Source organism: Castor canadensis, chromosome 3 (assembly GCF_047511655.1).
Source record: "Castor canadensis chromosome 3, mCasCan1.hap1v2, whole genome shotgun sequence".
Taxonomy (NCBI): domain Eukaryota; kingdom Metazoa; phylum Chordata; class Mammalia; order Rodentia; family Castoridae; genus Castor; species Castor canadensis.
The window spans coordinates 30,111,354-30,128,920 of NC_133388.1; the positions used below are offsets into that span (position 1 = coordinate 30,111,354).

Here is a 17,567-nt window from a genome sequence, read left to right on the forward strand (position 1 = left end):
CTTCCTAAGATCCATTGCTTACACTCAAACGTTAGTAGCTGACAACAGTCCTAGCATTTACAGGTGTAAGGAAAATTGAGAGAGGAAATCTTTAAATTGAAAAAACTTAAATTTGCCTCTGTTAATAGGCATGGAGGAAGCTTGCTCCATGTTCTGATGTTTAATTGGAGATCCCCTTTTTCTGATGGTGGGAAACCCAAGTCCTGCAGAAAGGATGTTAAACAGCCCCTGTATCTCAGATCAGATAGGCAACCAAGTACCAGCCACTCACATGGGTGGGGTAGTGTGACCATTGTTATTTCTTCCCTGTGAGCCACTGCCAGGTGGACTTACCTAGAAGTGATTATGTAAGCAGTACTCAGAAAATATAGTTGACTTATTTCACCAGATTAAACTTTAAAAATTCAGACTTTGTCAGTTTTGCACATTGGGAGGTGATGAGTTGACATTAAGCAATCTCCGGGTCACTTCCTCTCTAACTCTCTGCTTGTAGCTGTCACTGTGGTTTGATGACATAGCTCTTTTGAACATGTGCCTGTCAGTCAGAATATCAGTCTGGGTCTGCGTAGAATTTTAAGACTGAGTAAGTCTAGACTTTCAGTTCTTTCATTATCTAAGAGGTAGAAACAAAGAAGAAAAGGTATTGTGGAAGCTCTTATTCAACTGATGTATGTAGAGTAAGGGAGAGGACCAAGACCAAAATAGTAAGTCCAAACTGTAGAAACTGTGGTGGGATTCACATGTGCATATGAATGTACATGTGTGTGCTGCTGATGCCTGGGTAGAGAAGGCTGGCTTGCCTGGTTAGGTTACCTGGAAGAAGCCATCTAGATTTGGATAGAGAAGAACTTATAAACCCATGTGTTTCTGTGGGTATAGATTGTTCCCTCCTTCCATCTCATGGTTTAGTAGAGGAGCTGGACTTCTCCAAATTTGATATAGTGAATAGGATTCCTTTGGCTTATCACAGTTCTGGCTGGAGTCCCTGTGTTTGGGACTGAACTGGTTTGAAGGGATTGATTTCCCTCATCAACTGCTCCAGGAATCCAGAATGGTTCATTTCTCATTCTAAGGCCTCTTGAGTTGGCCATAGTGATTCAGAGATTATGCAGCTGGTCCCTTTGGGTCTGATTCCCCAAGGCATTTTTGACCCTGCAGAAGCAACCCAGTAGTTTGGAGGTTGCAAACTATTCTTAAGTCCTCACAGTTGGTTTAATAAGGCTCCTAGGTGGCAGGTCACTGAACCAGACCTCTGAATCTGTCTTGGGCTAAACCATTGGTTCTCAATTGAGGGAAATTTTGCCTCCCAGGGATATTTGGCAATGTCTGGAGAAGCTTTTGGCAGCATAACTGAGATACATGGCATGGGGGTGCTCTGACATCCAGGGATGCTAAACATCCTGCAGTACACAGGACGGTCCTCATATAAGTCTTATCTAGCCTAAAAATCAGCAATAGCAAGGCTGAGAAACTCTGACCTGACTCACAGCAGCCTGGCTCCCCTTCTCAGTTTGTATGATACTGAGGCTGGCCCATCCCTGGCACTAGTGTCTGAATCCTGACCCTGTTCCTTCCTGTTTAGCAAGGGCCATAGTGAGACAGTTATTGCACATCCTTGGCTTCTGGATTAGAGGTGCTGAGTTCAGGTTCTTCATGATAATGCCAGCATTGGGAGTGATTTCTCTCCACCTAGGTGAAATATTCTTAGAAGGCAAAACAAAAAACCTTTTATTTATAAAGCACAGTTTATTCCTACAGTACATAAACATATTATGGCTATAGTATTAAAATGGCATGGAGAGCATTTGGAAAAAAATGTCTATAAAGGCTCATAGAGTGGGGCAGGGAAAAATAATGAAAAAAACATTGAGATACACTATGCTAAAGTAACCTTTTCCAAGTCCAGGTACTCCTCACAGTCTCTGCTTTTGTTTGAAATTGACTAAGTAAGCGCTTGTTTTATATTCCCAACTCCTCCTACTCTCTTGACACTTTGTCTGTGCTTGGCAGATGGATATGTATTTTGTGCCCAGTAGATACAAGTCCTTTGTTCCTCTTTCTCTTCTTTCTCTCTAGTGTAGAGAATCTCAGTGGGCTGTCTGATGGGAAGGGGAGACTTGTTTGTTTGGGAGAACCAAGGCAGTTATTGTAGGTAGGTGGGCAGTGGCTGGGAATAAGCACCTGACTCTTCCTTCCAGAAAGGGAGAGGAAGAATCTCCTCTGGACGCTTGGGTGGGTGTCAGAGGTACCTGAACCTCACACTTCTGTCCACCTGCAGGATCTTTGTCTTGACCATATTTTCTTTGTTACCTTCCTGCAGGGGAATAATGGTCTCAAACCCAAGGACAATGAGTTCACATCCAAACCCTGGCACTGGCCTATCAACTATCAGGTAGGGCACAAGGCTAGAGTTCATCTCAGGAAATGGAACTGAGCAAGAGACCGTGGAGGCTGGGTGGGCCTGGGGTATGCTGGGATGTTGGGGGAGGTCTCACTGGAGTGGGCTGGCCAGAGACAAGGTTCTGTTTCATACCCTGATTCTGATCCCACCTTCCCAGAAAGCTTGTATAGAATTTGCACATTCTGAGCCTCCTGTCCAAGCTGCCTGTCTGTGAAAGGTGTCCAGTCTTCCTTTCCCTGAATGGGAATACTGGGGATGAGATGGACCCTGGATCAGCAGGGCATCCTCTACTCCACAGGGCCTGCGCTTCTCAGGGACTAATGACACAGACTTGCGAGTCTATCTGCTGGGAAACCCGGTGAGTGCACTACCATTCCTGCTCAGACCCTGAGAGCTTGCCTGTGGAGAACCACTATGCTCTCATCCTCATCCTCCCACTCTCCTTCCCATGTAGGTGGTTTGGTGGCTGAATCTGGTGAGCATTGCCCTCTACCTCCTCTCAGGGAGCACTCTTGCCATCGCCATGCAGAGAGGGGTGCAGCTGCCTGCAGAGCTGAAAGGTCAGGGCTCTTAGCTGAGGCCTGTGCTCTGGGGAGGGCCTGCCTACTATGGGGCACCCCTTTCCTTCCCCACCCCATATTCTCACTTTTCCTTTGCCTTGAAAGCTAGCTCACAGACACCAGGTACCCAGAGCTTGTTCAACATTTTGCTCCTTCCCAGTGTCCTGGGGAGTGGAATAGTATCTTACCCTCATTCTGTGGATTAGGAAGCCAGGCATAATGGGGTTAAGGACCTGTCCCAGGACGCACAGTTAGTTAGTGATGGTGCTAAGACTCAGACCTAAGCAGTCTGACTTAACAGCCGTCACTTTCCCCCCGTGCTGTAGCCAGAGCTGCTCCTTTTCTTGTCTGCTCACTTTGTTCCACAGACTTATCCTCTAGTGGGACAATGCTGCTCCTGGTTACTTTAGCTGTTAGGCTTGGGCCACATCACAGGAGACATCCCCATAGACCATGTTTGCCCCTGTAGCTTCCTGTCTGAACAGTCTGGGGAACCCCCATCTCTCTCTGTCCTCTCTGACTTTAGCTCTGCATTGGCCTTCCCCTGTGAAGGCTTGTGGCAGTGGAGATGGGGTAGTGGGGGCAGGGAGGGCAGCTGTCTGTAGGTGTGTGCTCCCTGCCGAGACACCAGTGTTCAGGCCCTGCCAGTGTGTGTCATTGCTGCCATGGTGCCAAGACCTTGCCAAACTGGGAATTGACCAGGATTCTTGAGACCCAGTTACTCTTTTCTTCCTCCAATTGCTATAGCGTTGAGTGGATTGGTCGCATGATAGAAGGAAGGCATAGCAAGATGAAGTTACCTATTCAGTCATACAGCAAGGAAGAGGCAGAACTGGGGTGGAACTCAGATTCTCTGCCCTTCCCTGCCTTCTCACTGAGCTGTACTGCTTGGGGCCCAGGGTTGACCCAGGTCTTTCTGCGAGGAGGCGGCCAGGTGCTGCTTGGCTGGGTGCTCCATTACTTCCCATTCTTCCTGATGGGCCGGATCCTCTACTTCCACCACTACTTCCCAGCCATGCTCTTCTCCAGCATGTTAACAGGTCAGTGCTTCCCAACCTGCACTGTGGAGATAAAGCAAGGGGAGGACAAGGATGGAAAAGAGGAAGAAGTTGCCATGAGTAGCCATGCTGAGTGGATCTCTGCTTTCTGACTGGGGTGGCTCCTTCATGTGGGATCCCTAGAAGTTGTTCTCTGACAGGCTGGTGCTTGGTTTCTCTGCTCTCCATAGGCATCCTGTGGGACACCCTCCTGAGGCTCTGTGCCTGGGGCTTGACCTCCTCTCCTCTGGCCAGGAGTGTCCATGCTGTGGGAATCCTGAGCCTGCTTCTGGTAATTGCTTACAGGTATGCAGCCCCTTATGCAGTCCTCCAGTGTGGGCTCACTGGTACTTTGGCTCTGGGTGCAGGTACTTAAAAGCCCTGGAGTGCTTTTAAGGTGTTCCTGTGTCTATGCCCAGCTCCAGAGGTTCTGATTTAGTTGGGCCCAAGTGGGTCACAATTTTCAGGGCCCCCTAGGTAATCAAATGTGTATTCAGGGAGCTCATTCATGGCCTTCTCTCCTTGCCAGTGGTTCCCAGCTTTGGCATCACCCAGCATATCTGCAAGGGCACCCCTTGTAATCATGAGGTTCTCTGCCAGAATAGCTCTATGAGGGGTGAGGAAGATGGAGGAAAGAGTGGGAATGGGGTGGGGAGGAGCCTCAGAATCAAATTCCACAGGCCATCCCATGATGGTAAGGCCTGTAACCTATGAGCATACAAATATTCTGGACCACACTACCCAGGGCCAGACCCCTAGATGGGTCCCTATCCTAAGCCTGTTTAGAAGATCCCTTTCCTTCCTTGTCATTCAGTCAGCAACCCTGTAACTCCTGAACCAGAGTGTGCCCATATGGCAGACTCAGTTAGACGCATTGGGTTGTGTGGGTAGAGCCTGTGTGATGGGCACCAGCAGAGAGAGCTATAGTCAGAGCTCCTCATTTTGGCCTGCTATGCTAACCACCTCCTTCTGATTCTCTCTTACAGCTTCTACCTCTTCCACCCTCTGGCTTATGGGATGGTTGGTCCCCTAGCCCAGGACCCCCAAAGTCCAATGGCAGGACTAAGGTGGCTGGAATCATGGGACTTTTGAGGCCACTACCAGGACCCCAGCCTGGGTTCAGGAACTGCCTCAGGATAGCCAGCTGTGGAGCCAGTCCCTGGACCCTACCAGCTTCAGAGGAGCTGCCTGAGGAGCCCAAAGCATCTGCTGCTGCCAGGACTAAGCTCTGGGAGTGAACCCAGATTTCACCCTACACTAAAGAGCCACAGCCCTGTCAGCAGTACCCACAGAGGACAGTATCTCTTGTGCCCAATTCCCTGAGAGTGCAACATAAGGGAGGATGAGTATTCAAGAGGGAGTGTGGGAGTGTACATTTTTCCAGATCCTTGTGGAATCAGACCATGTAACTGTGGACAGCCAAGAGACATAAACTTTTAAGAAACAGTCCAGGGCTATGGTATAATTTCCTGGTATTTTTTCACATTGGATTTGACTTGGTTTTGGTTTGTAAGATCCATTGAAATCCTCTGACCTCCAAAAGAGCTTTGAGGGCTGAGAGCGCCGACCTCACTGTGGATGTCACTGAGGGAGCAGCAGATGGGACCCTTAAAGCTGTGCTACCCTCCTTCCCACACAAGTGAATCCAGCCAGGAAAGCAAGCAACCCACACTGTGGAGTGTGTCTTGGCCACAGGTGACTGAACTCTTGCCTGTGATGCACACAGAGCCATGGGCTCAAGGGAATGAGATGGTGGAGAACTCTCCAGCCTCTGGTTGGCCTTCCTTAGCCCTCAGATCCTTGTTTTCTGGGAATGTCACACTAAGATTGGTGGGAAGAACTATGTTCTATCCTTGGCCACTCTGTGTCCCCAGATCCCATATGCCAGAGGCTGTTTCTTACTGTCCATCCCTTTCCCTCTGGATCTGGCCTGACTATAAGGAACAAGACAGATGCATTCTCCTGTTGGCTAGGAGAGTTTTTGGGGACCCTTCCAAGCAGCTGAGGCAGAGTAGAGTCAGAACAGGGAATCCGTGTGGTGCTGGGCTGAGAGATTCCAGTGGGATACTAGGGTGGGTATGGGGTACTTGACCTATCTGAGCTGTTCTTTGCTGGGCTATCTTGTTTTTATTTCTCATTGTTTTTCCCTTTCTCTCTGTCACTGCTTCATCAGTCTCTTTTTCCATAAGGCCCCAGAGAACCTAGAAACACATGGCAGGTTCTATGGTCTGCTGCTTTGAGCTCAGAGCTGCTCCTTCCACTTCCTCCCCCAAAGGGATTAAGAAAACTTTTGGGTCAGAACTAAACCAACCCAAGACCAACCCTTCTGCATGACTTCCTTCTCTTAGTTCAGGACAAAATGTTTATTTGGTCTCAGAAGACTTTGATGCTGCAAGGTCTAATGATGAATCTCTGCCACTCTCCATCTTCCCTCCACTGTAGCTCCCAACAACTCTGACAGGGTCAGAGCTCTTTAAAGCATTTTCAGGAGGCGGTTGCCACGGAGACTGAAAATTGGTCTTAGGGACGGGCTGTGCTGCCTGCTGAGTGGTAGGGAGGGAAGCTTCTGGGCCATGCTTGGCCGTTCAGATCAAGCATCATTAATGTTAATAGAGGAAATGCAGCCACGTCAAAAGCAAGGCAGGATGGTTAATTAGATCTGAGGCCCACTGACCTCCCTCTCCCATGGCTGTAGCCCTTTTGACTTCCCCCAGCAGGAAGCTCAGCCTGTGTGCTGAGTCTGGGCTGCCTGCGTAATTGCATTTCTGGCAGAGATGGAGAAGCTCTGATCCCACTCTACTCCCCTCCCCTCTACCCTGCAGACAGAGCTAGTTTCTTCTGAGCTGACTTGGGCACCATCTGGGTGAGCTATCTTGGAGGTAGGATGCAGGAATCTACTTGGCCTTAGTAAAGAAGGTGATCCATGATGATATCCTTGTGCCCTTGTACTTCCCAAGAGGAACTTGTTGGAAGGGGGAGCTGTGAAGGAACCAGGGAGCAAACTCCGAGTAAGGAAGGAGTGAGCTCAGCAAGCTCTCTATCCACCACTCCCCCTAATATGGCCACAAAATACAGGGAGAAAAGGTTCCTTCTCTCTTCCCCTGCTTTACTGGGATAGAAGAAAGAGCCCTCCCCACCCTTTACCTCTTCCTCCATGCCCAAGTCAGTAGGCACTTCTCCGGGGACAGGGCCACATGGGTGGCAATAGCTCCCAGTGCTCAAGTTCGATTTGGAAGATGCTTGGGACAGAAACCATTAGGGTGCTGCTCTGAATGTGGGTTGCAGCCCACAGGAATTGGCAGAAATGTGACACATCTCACAAACTGCTGGTGAGGCAGCTGAATCTCCAGCTAGCATCTTGAGCCACATTTTATTTAAAAAAAAAAAATAAAAAGTTGCCAGAGTTAATCAGAGGCCATTTACTTTTGTAATAAATAGCTCTTGTTTTTAATGCCATGTTGTTCTTTTTGTGCTTAATTGAATCTAACTTGCCCTCTGGCTCCCAGAAAAGCTTCCCTAAGAAGAGGAGAATGTTTAGAGGGCATGAACTGTTCTAATTCCAGCTGAGGCTCTGGCTGGGCAGGTAAGCCTGATGCCTGGGGGCATGTGGTCTTCCCCTGTACACTCTTGAGTAGTATTGCATGTTATTTCAACTTACCTAAACTTACTCTAAAATAAGCTGGACCTTTTTTTTTTTTTCTTGTTTAACTAGTCTGGCCAGTATAGAAAGGAGCGAGGGAACCATTTTGTCCAATTCTCAGACAGCTGAGTGGTCCACTGCTATAGCAACTTGCCATTCTGCTTATCAGCGACCTGCATCCTTCCAAGACCCTGTCATCAGAAAGGAGATTAAGGATCTAAGGCTGGTGAGAGCTGACTTGATATTTGGATTGAAGGTGTTGAGGAAGGGAGTCTTGTTGCACCGTGAAGCCAAGGGTCTTCTGAGCCACCCAGCTGCCCCTCTCAGGACCAAGAATAGCTTGAGGCAGGCTGGAAGTATGTAGGTCATGCAGGTCCTCAGGAGACAAAATGCCAAGGACAAAGAGAAGCAAATGAATCAAATACGCCTCTTACCTGTGACATCTAGTTTTCATAAAGGGCCAATGAAGTTGATGTTTTTGTCTTCAGTCTACTTCTAGAGAGTAAATTACATGCTTAAGGTCCCACAGTTAGGAAATAGCAGAGGCAGGACTCTGCCACGCTGGACCTTTTCACCTTCTCCAGCCTGGTTCTGGGCTGGAAGTATCTCCCAGGAGTCTGGCAGCCCTGAACACTCTGAAGTAAGGTCTAAACATTCAACACAGGGGTGTCATGGTTCTGTGTATCCTTTGTACATTCTGTGTAGTGCCTCCATACCTCAGCCAGTGCTCTATTTTCCCTAGTTTCCCAGGTACACCCAGACCAGTAGTGGGTGTGTCACAACAGGTTTTCTGTGAGGGAAAGTAAGCCCTGATTTGTAACATTTCCTAATTCCCATAGTATAAATACTCCCACTATGGCCTAGTTCGAGCCACCAATTTGATGTCACGAATGGGGAGTTGGAAAGAGATGCATACAGTCAGTTCTTATCAGCCATGTAAGAGCTGGCTCAGTATACCTCCAGCTCCGACACAGTGACCTTGGCTTGGTTATGGCTCCCATTACAGTTAGGGAGGCAGTGGAGAGGATGGGCTAAAAGGTCAGACCTGAGGTCAAACCCTGGCCCACCTCTTGTATGACCTTGGTTCAGTTACTTAATCTCTGCCTCCATCTCCTCAATGGCAGGGACAATAAATAGATCTACTTCATAGAGTCATTGTGAGGATGCAGTGGGCCGTGTCTGGCCACAAATGCTCCATTAGTGCTAGCTCTTTACTGTCATTAGTGATACTTTAACACACTGGCTCCACAATAGCATTTGAAACTCTGTCTTAGGTTTTAACAGATACCCCATTGGGAGGAGAGATTCTGTGACTGCCCCAGCCCCTCTGTGGCTGCTTAAGTTGCACCAGATTCTTAAGCCTCTTCCCAAGTGGAGCAGAGATGACAGTGCACTTCACCGTCTCCTCCTGCTGCCTTTGGCTCTAGGAAGGCAGAGGGAAGCTGTGAGTGTTGACAAATCCACTTACTAGCTAAGGCCATCACTCCCATGAACTGGTCAGACCACAGACCCTGTCCAAAGGAGAGAGGTAGCAAAAAGGGTCCTGAGTGTGGGCTGTTGTCAAGAAATGGAAACTGGGTTGAGTGGGGGGGGGGGTCCTAAGCCAGTCAGATGGCCTGCACAGAGCACCATTCCTTTGTGCACTTGTTTAGGAACCTGTCAGACTCTTTAGGACACAGGCTTTGCCAGACTGTTCCAAAGCCATCTTTTCATGTTCCAGCTCAGGGATACAGAGAATATGTAGGGAGTTGGGGAAGAATGGAACAGGGCATACCCAAACTCTACCTGGAAGAGGGAAAGCAGTTGGGCAGTTTCATGGGGCTTGGCCAGAGCACAACTGAAGTCCCCAGAACTGATTGAGGGCCAGAAGGAGAAGTTCTAGAAGGCAAGAAGGACTCAGCACTCCATGTCTAGCACAGGGCTGGCTATGAGGCCATAGCCTGTTCGGCACACAGACACCACTGATCCTCTAGAGACCTTGCCACCTAAATCCTTACTGAGGAAACAAGCCTAGAGAAAACTGGGCAGATTGAAAGGAGAGAGGTTCAGAGAGTGTAAAACAATGAAAGATAAAATAAGGGTGAAACTGGGCTTGTACTCTGGGCCACTAGAAATGGTCTGGGGCCAAAGGAACTCTCATGCCTCAAAGAGAATAGTGTAGTTCTACTTTAAAAAAAAAACAAAAAAACACAACAGGTGCATCCTGTAATCCCGCCCATAATCCTAGTACTCCTAGGAGGCTAAAGCAGGAGGATCATGAGTTTCAGGACAACCTGGGCTACATAACAAGACCCTGTCCAAACCCAAAAATAAAAATCCAAGTCACAATTTTTAATAAATCATGGACTAGTAGAATGGTATAGTATAGGAGAATGGTATGCTCACATCTCCTGCTCCCAGGAGTCCACCCTGGCCCAGCAGGGCCTAGAGCTCACAGATTTCCAAAACCAGTCTTAAGAAAACCCTGGCAGGAAATGGCTGGTCTGGGCTCTGTTCCTAAGCTAAATGTCTCCCATTGTGTGCTGGTGCCCCAGTCAGATCCAGAGCTTGGGCAGGGAGTCCCCCCAGCTTCAGACTGGTCATGCAGGTAGGTGGCCTGGTGCCTGCTGGCCAACCTCCAAGGGGAAGAAAGCAGTAGTCGGACATGATTTGAGCCAGCAGATGGCAAACACAAGAGCCACCAGGCAATATTTTAGGGGCTTGTGGTGAGCTGGTGCATGCTGCACCTGGGTAAGACACTCAAATTTAACACAGCGTCCTCAGTACTCCTGAACCTAAGCAATAAGTAGTACTTTTGTTTTTTGTTTTTGTTTTTGTTTTTGAGACAGCGTCTCAAAACAGCAGTGCTGCTTCCGTCTTCAGCGCACTGGGATTCTGAGATCACAGGTTGTACCACCATGCCCGGACAGTTAATAGTGATGTTATCATTAGTTTCCCAGTGAGCAACTAAGGCCTAGAGAGGCTCCATGATTTCTGTTAAACTCTGAAGCCTGGACCTATCCCAGGCCTCCAGGTCGTCCCTGGTCAAGGCGCTTGCAGAGGGAGCGCGCCTTGCTGGACGGGAGGGGGCGCGGGCGCGCTAGCTATAAAGGACGGCTCTTGGAGCTGCCGGGCGCCGGGCGCAGCAGCCCGAGTGGGGTCCCCGGGAGTGCCAGCGGGGCTGGCGCGGCGGGGGCGCCTCCATCTAGGGCGGGCCGCACGCATCCTCTCGGCTCTGGCCAGAGAAGGAGCTGCTGCCGAGCCCCGCCCGGCCAAGGCACTTGGGCCGTAGTGGGTGCTGAGGAGCCCGAGTCTCCGCCCGCGGCGCTGAGGAGATGGCACCACACGTGCGGTAACTGCGCCCACGCCCCGAGGGTCCCAGCCCTGCGCCCCGCATCCCTGAGAAGGCATGGAGCGCCCAGAGCCCGAGCTGATCCGGCAGAGCTGGCGGGCGGTGAGCCGCAGCCCGCTGGAGCATGGCACCGTCCTGTTCGCCAGGTGAGGGCTGCCCGAGCGCCCCGGGAGTGCGGGTGGAGGGGCGCCTCGCCAGGAACGGGCTGCAGGCGGCTGGATCAGCACCGCAGGAGGGAAAACTGGCCCCGCTGCCAGGGCGCCCCGGCGCCTGCCAGATGTGCGCCAGAAGAGTGGGGCGCGGCGACCGGTGACGCAGCCCCTTCTGCTCTTCTCCCGGCCGCGAGCGCGACTTGCGAGCCGGCGCCGCACACCTGCTCCCATCTGGGCTCGCTGGGGGCCGCGGGGGTCCTCCACGCGGCTCTCCTTATGCCTGGGGTCGCACCCCCTCCTCGGCGCGGGCTTCCTCAGTGGTGACTGCAGGGGTCACCACCGCTGCAGGTATGGGTGCCCTGAAGGCGGGTGCGGGCAAGGTGTGCCAGCTCCTGGCAGGCGGGATGGGCTCCTGAGCCAGTGCGTGTGTGGACCATGGCTACCGGGTCTGGGTCCCAGGAGTGTGCACTCCCGGCCACAAACAGAAGGATAAACCCTTCCGAGAAAAGGGCCAGATTAGGACCAGAGAGCCGCCAGGGAAGGGGTGACAGACACTTGTCTCACCCACCCCACCTGAAAGAGGGCGCAGGCCCCCCCAAGGATGGGGAAGGCTAATTTTCAGCCTCCCTGCTGGTTTAGCCCTTCTGTTATCACACAGGGACAAATCTCCTTGTTCACCGGTTTTCAGGAGCTTTGATTCCCAAGGCCAGCCCAAAACTTCTGACCATGCTATTACCAAAACCTCTCCCGCACAAAAAAGGGTAATAATCCACAGGTCACAAAACACAGTCACAGTTCCACAAGCAGTGAGCCTTCGCGGTGGGGCTGACTTCTGGATGTGCCTGGATGTCCTGGAGCTCACTTTTTTCCTCTGGCATCCTCTGTGGCTCCATTACTTTCAAGCTGTGTGACCTTAGCCGGGGTGGCTTGTTTCCTCCTCTGTAAAATTGGGATAAGAGTTGTACCCACTGCTTAAAATAATTAATTACAAGATAACCACATGTGAAGTACTCAGTGCTTTATAAGTATAAGGAATTTGTTTTTGTGTGTGTGTGTGTAGTGCTGGGGATTGAACCCAGGGCCTACTACTTGCTAGGTGAGCACTCTACCACTCTACCTAGTCCTTTTTGTTGTTTCTATTTTGTTTTTGAGACAAGGTCTCACTGACTTTGTCCAGGCTGGCCTCAAACTGTTGATCCTCCTACCTCTCCCTCCAGAGTAGCTGGGAGGACACCACACCCAACTAGGAGTTTGTCTTGCTGTTACTGTCATCACTGGGGCTCAACCTCCTCCTGATGACCCTGAGAAGTTCTGATTTAAGGGGAGAGGGAAAGCTTCCCTCTCAATGAAACTCTTGGTTTCTGCTTGAGGACTCCTGCCTGTCCCAAACCCTACCCTTCAATCATTTAGGGAGTTGCTACTGCAAGCCAGGTCCTGTCCTCTCCAGGATGCCGTTCAGAGCCTGGGAAGGGGTAGGGGCACCAGTCTTGCTGGCAGGGGTGCTGTGGCTTACCGCTGGCAATGTTGGCTGCTGAGGCTCGCTGCTCACCCACTCCCTGACACCCATCCCCGGCCCCTGCCCTGCCCCACAGGTTGTTTGCCCTGGAGCCCGGCCTGCTGCCTCTCTTCCAGTACGAGGGCCACCAGTTCTCTAGCCCCGAGGACTGCCTCTCCTCCCCGGAGTTCCTGGACCACATCAGGAAGGTGAGAGGAGGCAAAGCACTGGTGCGGAGAGACCACTCTGGCCTGGTCTGATGCCCCTTCTGCTCCCACAAGAGGCACCTGCTTCTTTCCCTCTGGGCTGGACCCAGCCTAAGACACCAGTCAGCCTCCTCCCCCACCTTGTCCTCAGTTGCTGGGGCCTTGTCCCCTAACTTCCACTGGCTGGTATAGACAATCCTGGCCTCTTGGGGTCACCTGGTTGTGAAAACCAAACTAGTAGTTTTTTGTTTGTTTGTTTGTTTGTTTGTTTGTTTGTGTCTGGTACTGGGGACTGAATTCAGGGTCTCACACTATAAGGCAGGCCCTCTATCACTTGAGCCACGACCTCAGCCCCAATCTAGGGTTTTCTTAGATATTTGTGCCTCTCATAGGGCCTCAGTTTCTCCTTGTCCTAGGCAGACAACACTGTAGGCTTGTGGAGGGCTTTGAGACCCTCAAGGGAAGAGACTTCCTTCATGGGTATAGTTGGGTCATCACATACTGAGCGCCTACTGTATACTGATATGGGCCGCTTAGCGTCCCTGCTCCTGAAATCCAGGGTCCTGAGAGCCTATCATGTCTCTGGTGGGACCCTGTGGTTCTGGGCTGTGGTTGTGAGCAGTTGGGATTGCTCTGGTCCCTCTGTGTTACTCACTGCTGCCTGGCCCTTGGCAGGTGATGCTGGTGATCGACGCTGCGGTGACCAATGTGGAGGACCTGTCCTCACTGGAGGAGTACCTCGCTGGCTTGGGCAGGAAACATCGGGCAGTAGGCGTGAAGCTCACCTCGTTCTCGGTGGGCAGTGGGGCTCTGCCTCTCTCCAGAGCTCCAGACCTGGAGCCACCACTCCCTGGCAGTCTTCCCCCATCCACCTGTTCTCTCTCCCCATCCCCATCCCCTCAGATGACCAGGACTGGGGGCCTGCATCCCTTACTTGTTTGCTGTGTGACTCTAGTATTGGCTTGACCTCTCTGGCCTCTTGAGTTCTCTTCTTTGATATGTCCTCTATTAGAATTACAAAATTATCTGATCTGCTCAGATTCCTATTAGTTGGGTATCACCCCCCCAAAACAAAAACCCCTACTAGTAAAATAACAATTTCTGATTTCTCATGACTGGGCTCAGTGGCATAGCTCATCTGCACCCCATGGCACAGTTGTAGTCACCCATGTGTGGCATCCAGCCAGGAGCTCCACAAGGATTGGGAGGTCCAAGGATGCTTGTGAGTCTTTGAGCTGTCCCTGCTGTTAGCTGAGCATCTGCACAGGATGGCTGAGTTCCAGGACAAGCCCCAGCATGCAAGTGCTCATAAAGCCTCTGTTGGCATCCCTGTCACAGTGTCCCACTGGCCACATGGATGAGCCAGTGGCAATGGGAAGAATTCCAGCACAAATCATTTTATTTTTCCTGTTTTACTGGTAGAGAAGCTAAGGCTCAGAGAGGTTATGCAACTTGCTCAATGTCATCCAGCACATAAGTGATGGTCAGAATCTGAACTTAGGACTGTCTGGCTCCAGAGCCCAGGCTCTTGATCCCCATGTGCTGCCTTGCAGGTGGAAACTGAGGCATGAGGAACATGACTTGATTGGTGCCCTCCCTTTCCATGGGGTGGTTGCAAAGTTAGGGGTGGGTGAAATGGTTTGTTCACCGTGCAGCTTCACATTTAGGGGGAAGTGGGGACATGGTTACTCGAGGGTTAGGGTAGGGCCCTGCTTAGGAAGCATGAGTCCTATGCAAGAGAGAGAAGAAAGGCCCAGGTACCCTTCCCAGCCCTGGGCCTCAGTTTTCTCACCTGTAGATTGGAGCAGTACCTTCCTGCCTTTGGGATGATGAAGTGCCTCTTGCCTCTGCAGACGGTGGGTGAATCCCTGCTGTACATGTTGGAGAGGTGCCTGGGCCCCGCCTTCACGCCAGCCACACGGGCCGCCTGGAGCCAGCTCTATGGGGCTGTGGTGCAGGCCATGAGTCGAGGCTGGGACGGCGAGTAAGAGGCGACACAAACCCTGCGGCCTCCAGCTGTCTGTGTCTGTCTGTTGGTCTGTGTCTGTTGTAGCCCAGGCCTCCTGCATCTTGGTCCTTGTCCTCTTGGCCATACTGGAGAGGTGATGGAGCAGGACTGGGTGTCAACTTCCTGATCCCAACTGCAAAGGAGTGGCTTTTCCTTCCAGAAGGGGCTTCTGGGCTCCCCTCATCCCCATAGCCTCTCACCTGCCAGCCTGTTCACCTCTCTGGCAGTCCTCTTGCTCCAGCAGGCAGAACAGAGCGTTGGTGGTGAAGTGGCCTGGGGCCTGGAAGGGGAGACTTAGAGCATGGGGCCCTTTTCAGGTGCGCTCTGGCCAAGGTGGGAGTAAGGTGGCTGGGCTTCTGGCCCCTTCCATCTTGCCTGCTTGACCCTCATCCCAACCCAGCCCCAGGGCGCTTTTCTGCAGATGAAGAGGAACAGCAGCTTTACCCTTCTTGGGGATCCTGGACTGGGACAGGGATCAGGAGCCTGGGAGGGGAGGACCCTGAGGCTGGGCTGCCTATGGGTTGTGAACTTCCTATATCCTCATTCAGCACCTGGAGGAGCCCAAGGGCCACACAGGATGGGATGGGGCAGGGTAAGGCAGAGCAAGGAAGAGGGCGACTCTATCCCAGAGAGTCCTTCCTTACCATCCCACTCTAGCAGGGCCAAGTCTTACCTCCCACCTCCTTCTGCTTGCTTAGCTCCGCTGGGAGCCCACAGCCACAGGGTGCCTGTCAGATAGATGGGTGGAGGAAAAACAGCAGGAAGGCCTCTGCCCATCCCCCAGCCCTTCTCTCGTGCTCTGTGCTGTGGTTCCCTAAACTCACAAGGAATAAATCTGCTCTGTGAACTCTCCGATTCTCTCAGACTGGTCTTTTCTTGGGCCTCGGCCTGTGCCAGATGAAGTTGCAGGTCACTGGGACTCAGACAGGATGGAGTCACAGGGCCAAGGTCAGAGTGGGTAGAAAAGAAGGGAGGCAGAAGACAGTGGTGGAGATGGGCTGAGAGTCTGGGATCCAAACTGGGGGCAGGCTTGTCTTACTCCTGGGCACGTATCTCCCTCGCAACTAGGTGGACAGGGGATAGTTCTGGCTAGTGGACTGTTTGGTGTGTGTGCTGCTTCCAGACCTGGCCCCCCGAAACTCCCACATATTCCTTCACACTCTGTCATCCATCTGCTGGCTTGATGCAGACCTTATGGTGACCTTGAGGGTCATATGTTGAATGTGACAAAACCACGGGGCAAAAGGAGCTCTTGCCTGAGCCACTGTTTGAGGAGGGTGCCCACTTATCAGGATCACCCACTTAGAATTGTACATGAGGGAGACATAAACATCTCTCGCGTTTGTGCCATTATGCGTTCTGGGGCTGGTCAGTTACAACACACAGTCACACTAAGCCCTAGAGGGAAGCGGTGCGTGGGTCCAGGGATTGGGGGCCCACAGGCTGGTGGCTACAGAGACAGCCTGGGATGGAAGAGGGGAAGAGGAACATGACGAATGAGCATCACCCAAGCAGATTAGGGTCATCCCCTCCCCACAGTCCTCTTGGGTGTGGGCCTGGAGCTGGGCAGGAAGGCTGCAGGTGCTGCCTCTGGACCAACTGCCCTCACCTCACCCTAAGGCTTCTGTGTCTCACCATGGACTGGTTGCACCTGGTGCCACAGGGCTTTTCGAGCTCCCTGCTGCGGCATCGTTTTTGCTCAGCTTAGATGAGCAGGCCTGTAGGGCTGTGTGACGGCACACATGAGTCAACAGTATGTGTTAGGGATGCTGTTCTCATTGCACACCGAAAACATTTTCTCCAGCCCTACAGGCTCTAGGATATGGAGTCTGGTCCCAGTGACAGCTCACACTTAGGTGTCCATACCTGGCCTAAGGCTTCCAAGTGTTTAGGTGACCTAAATTGGCAAAGGAAACATCTTCCTCTGGCCTATGTCGAGTCACCCACAGCATAGGTGCCGTGACCTTTTGAAAGGCCACTATTTAGTGTGTATTTGTGTCCATCTGGGGGCACTAGTTCCCTTTTTCCTCCTCTGCTCACAGCCTCAGCCCCGTAATCCTCCTGCTGGATTCCTCATTCTAGCACTGTTTCCTTCTTATATGAGAAACAGCCCCTCCCTCTTCCCTCTCCAACTACTACTTGGTTTACTTTCTTAGATACCAAAACTCTTCAAGTTTCCCTCCGTCTTCATTTCCTCACTTCCCATGAGAGAATGGCACCATACTTCAGCCAGGCTTTGTTCCCACTCATCTAGTCAAAGTCGCTAACTTCTTCCATCTTGCCTGATTCAGGGGTGGTCTCAGTCTTCACCTTGCTCTTCTGCTCAGCAGTACTTGAGTGGATTACTTCCTTTAATTTTAAGCTTTTACTTATGGAAAAATGCTAATATACATAAAAATCCAGAGGCTGGCGAGCTTCCATGGATCCCCCCAGCACTAGTGAGCAACTCCAGATTTCCCCTTCCTTGCTTTCTCTTTGCTAGAGTTTTAAAGAACGATTTCATGTTCTTTCACCTATAAATTCTTCCATAAGCATTTTTAGAGACTTTTTTCACATATGAACCTATTAATACTTCTTAGCATCACCTTGTCCCCTGTCCAGATTTGAACTTCCCTGACATTTCAAAGATGTCTTTCTCCAGCTGGTCCACACTTCACATTTGGTTGTGCATCCTAAATCTGTCTATGCCAGTCCCTCTCTCTTTTCCCCTTCCACTGTTTCATGAGAAGCTGGGTCA

At 51.4% G+C, this 17,567-nt stretch overlaps 2 protein-coding genes across 2 annotated transcripts in view; both read left to right on the top strand.

Annotated features, from left to right (window-relative positions):
* Positions 1-7,449, top strand: part of Pomt2 (protein O-mannosyltransferase 2) — a 36,771-nt gene extending 29,322 nt beyond the window's left edge. Inside the window, exons 16-21 of the mRNA XM_020180960.2 lie at positions 2,321-2,392; positions 2,700-2,759; positions 2,856-2,961; positions 3,861-4,001; positions 4,190-4,304; positions 4,985-7,449. Of these exons, the coding sequence (XP_020036549.1) occupies positions 2,321-2,392; positions 2,700-2,759; positions 2,856-2,961; positions 3,861-4,001; positions 4,190-4,304; positions 4,985-5,090 (600 nt within the window). The 3' untranslated portion in view covers positions 5,091-7,449. The remainder of the gene's footprint in view (positions 1-2,320; positions 2,393-2,699; positions 2,760-2,855; positions 2,962-3,860; positions 4,002-4,189; positions 4,305-4,984) is intronic.
* A 3,285-nt stretch (positions 7,450-10,734) lies between these two features.
* Positions 10,735-15,682, top strand: Ngb (neuroglobin). The gene is made up of 4 exons (XM_020180971.2): positions 10,735-11,115; positions 12,714-12,825; positions 13,498-13,617; positions 14,676-15,682. Exons 1-4 carry the CDS (start codon positions 11,027-11,029, stop codon positions 14,808-14,810), a joined length of 456 nt encoding a protein of 151 aa, XP_020036560.1. The 5' UTR covers positions 10,735-11,026; the 3' UTR covers positions 14,811-15,682.
* Positions 15,683-17,567: the final 1,885 nt, after the last annotated feature.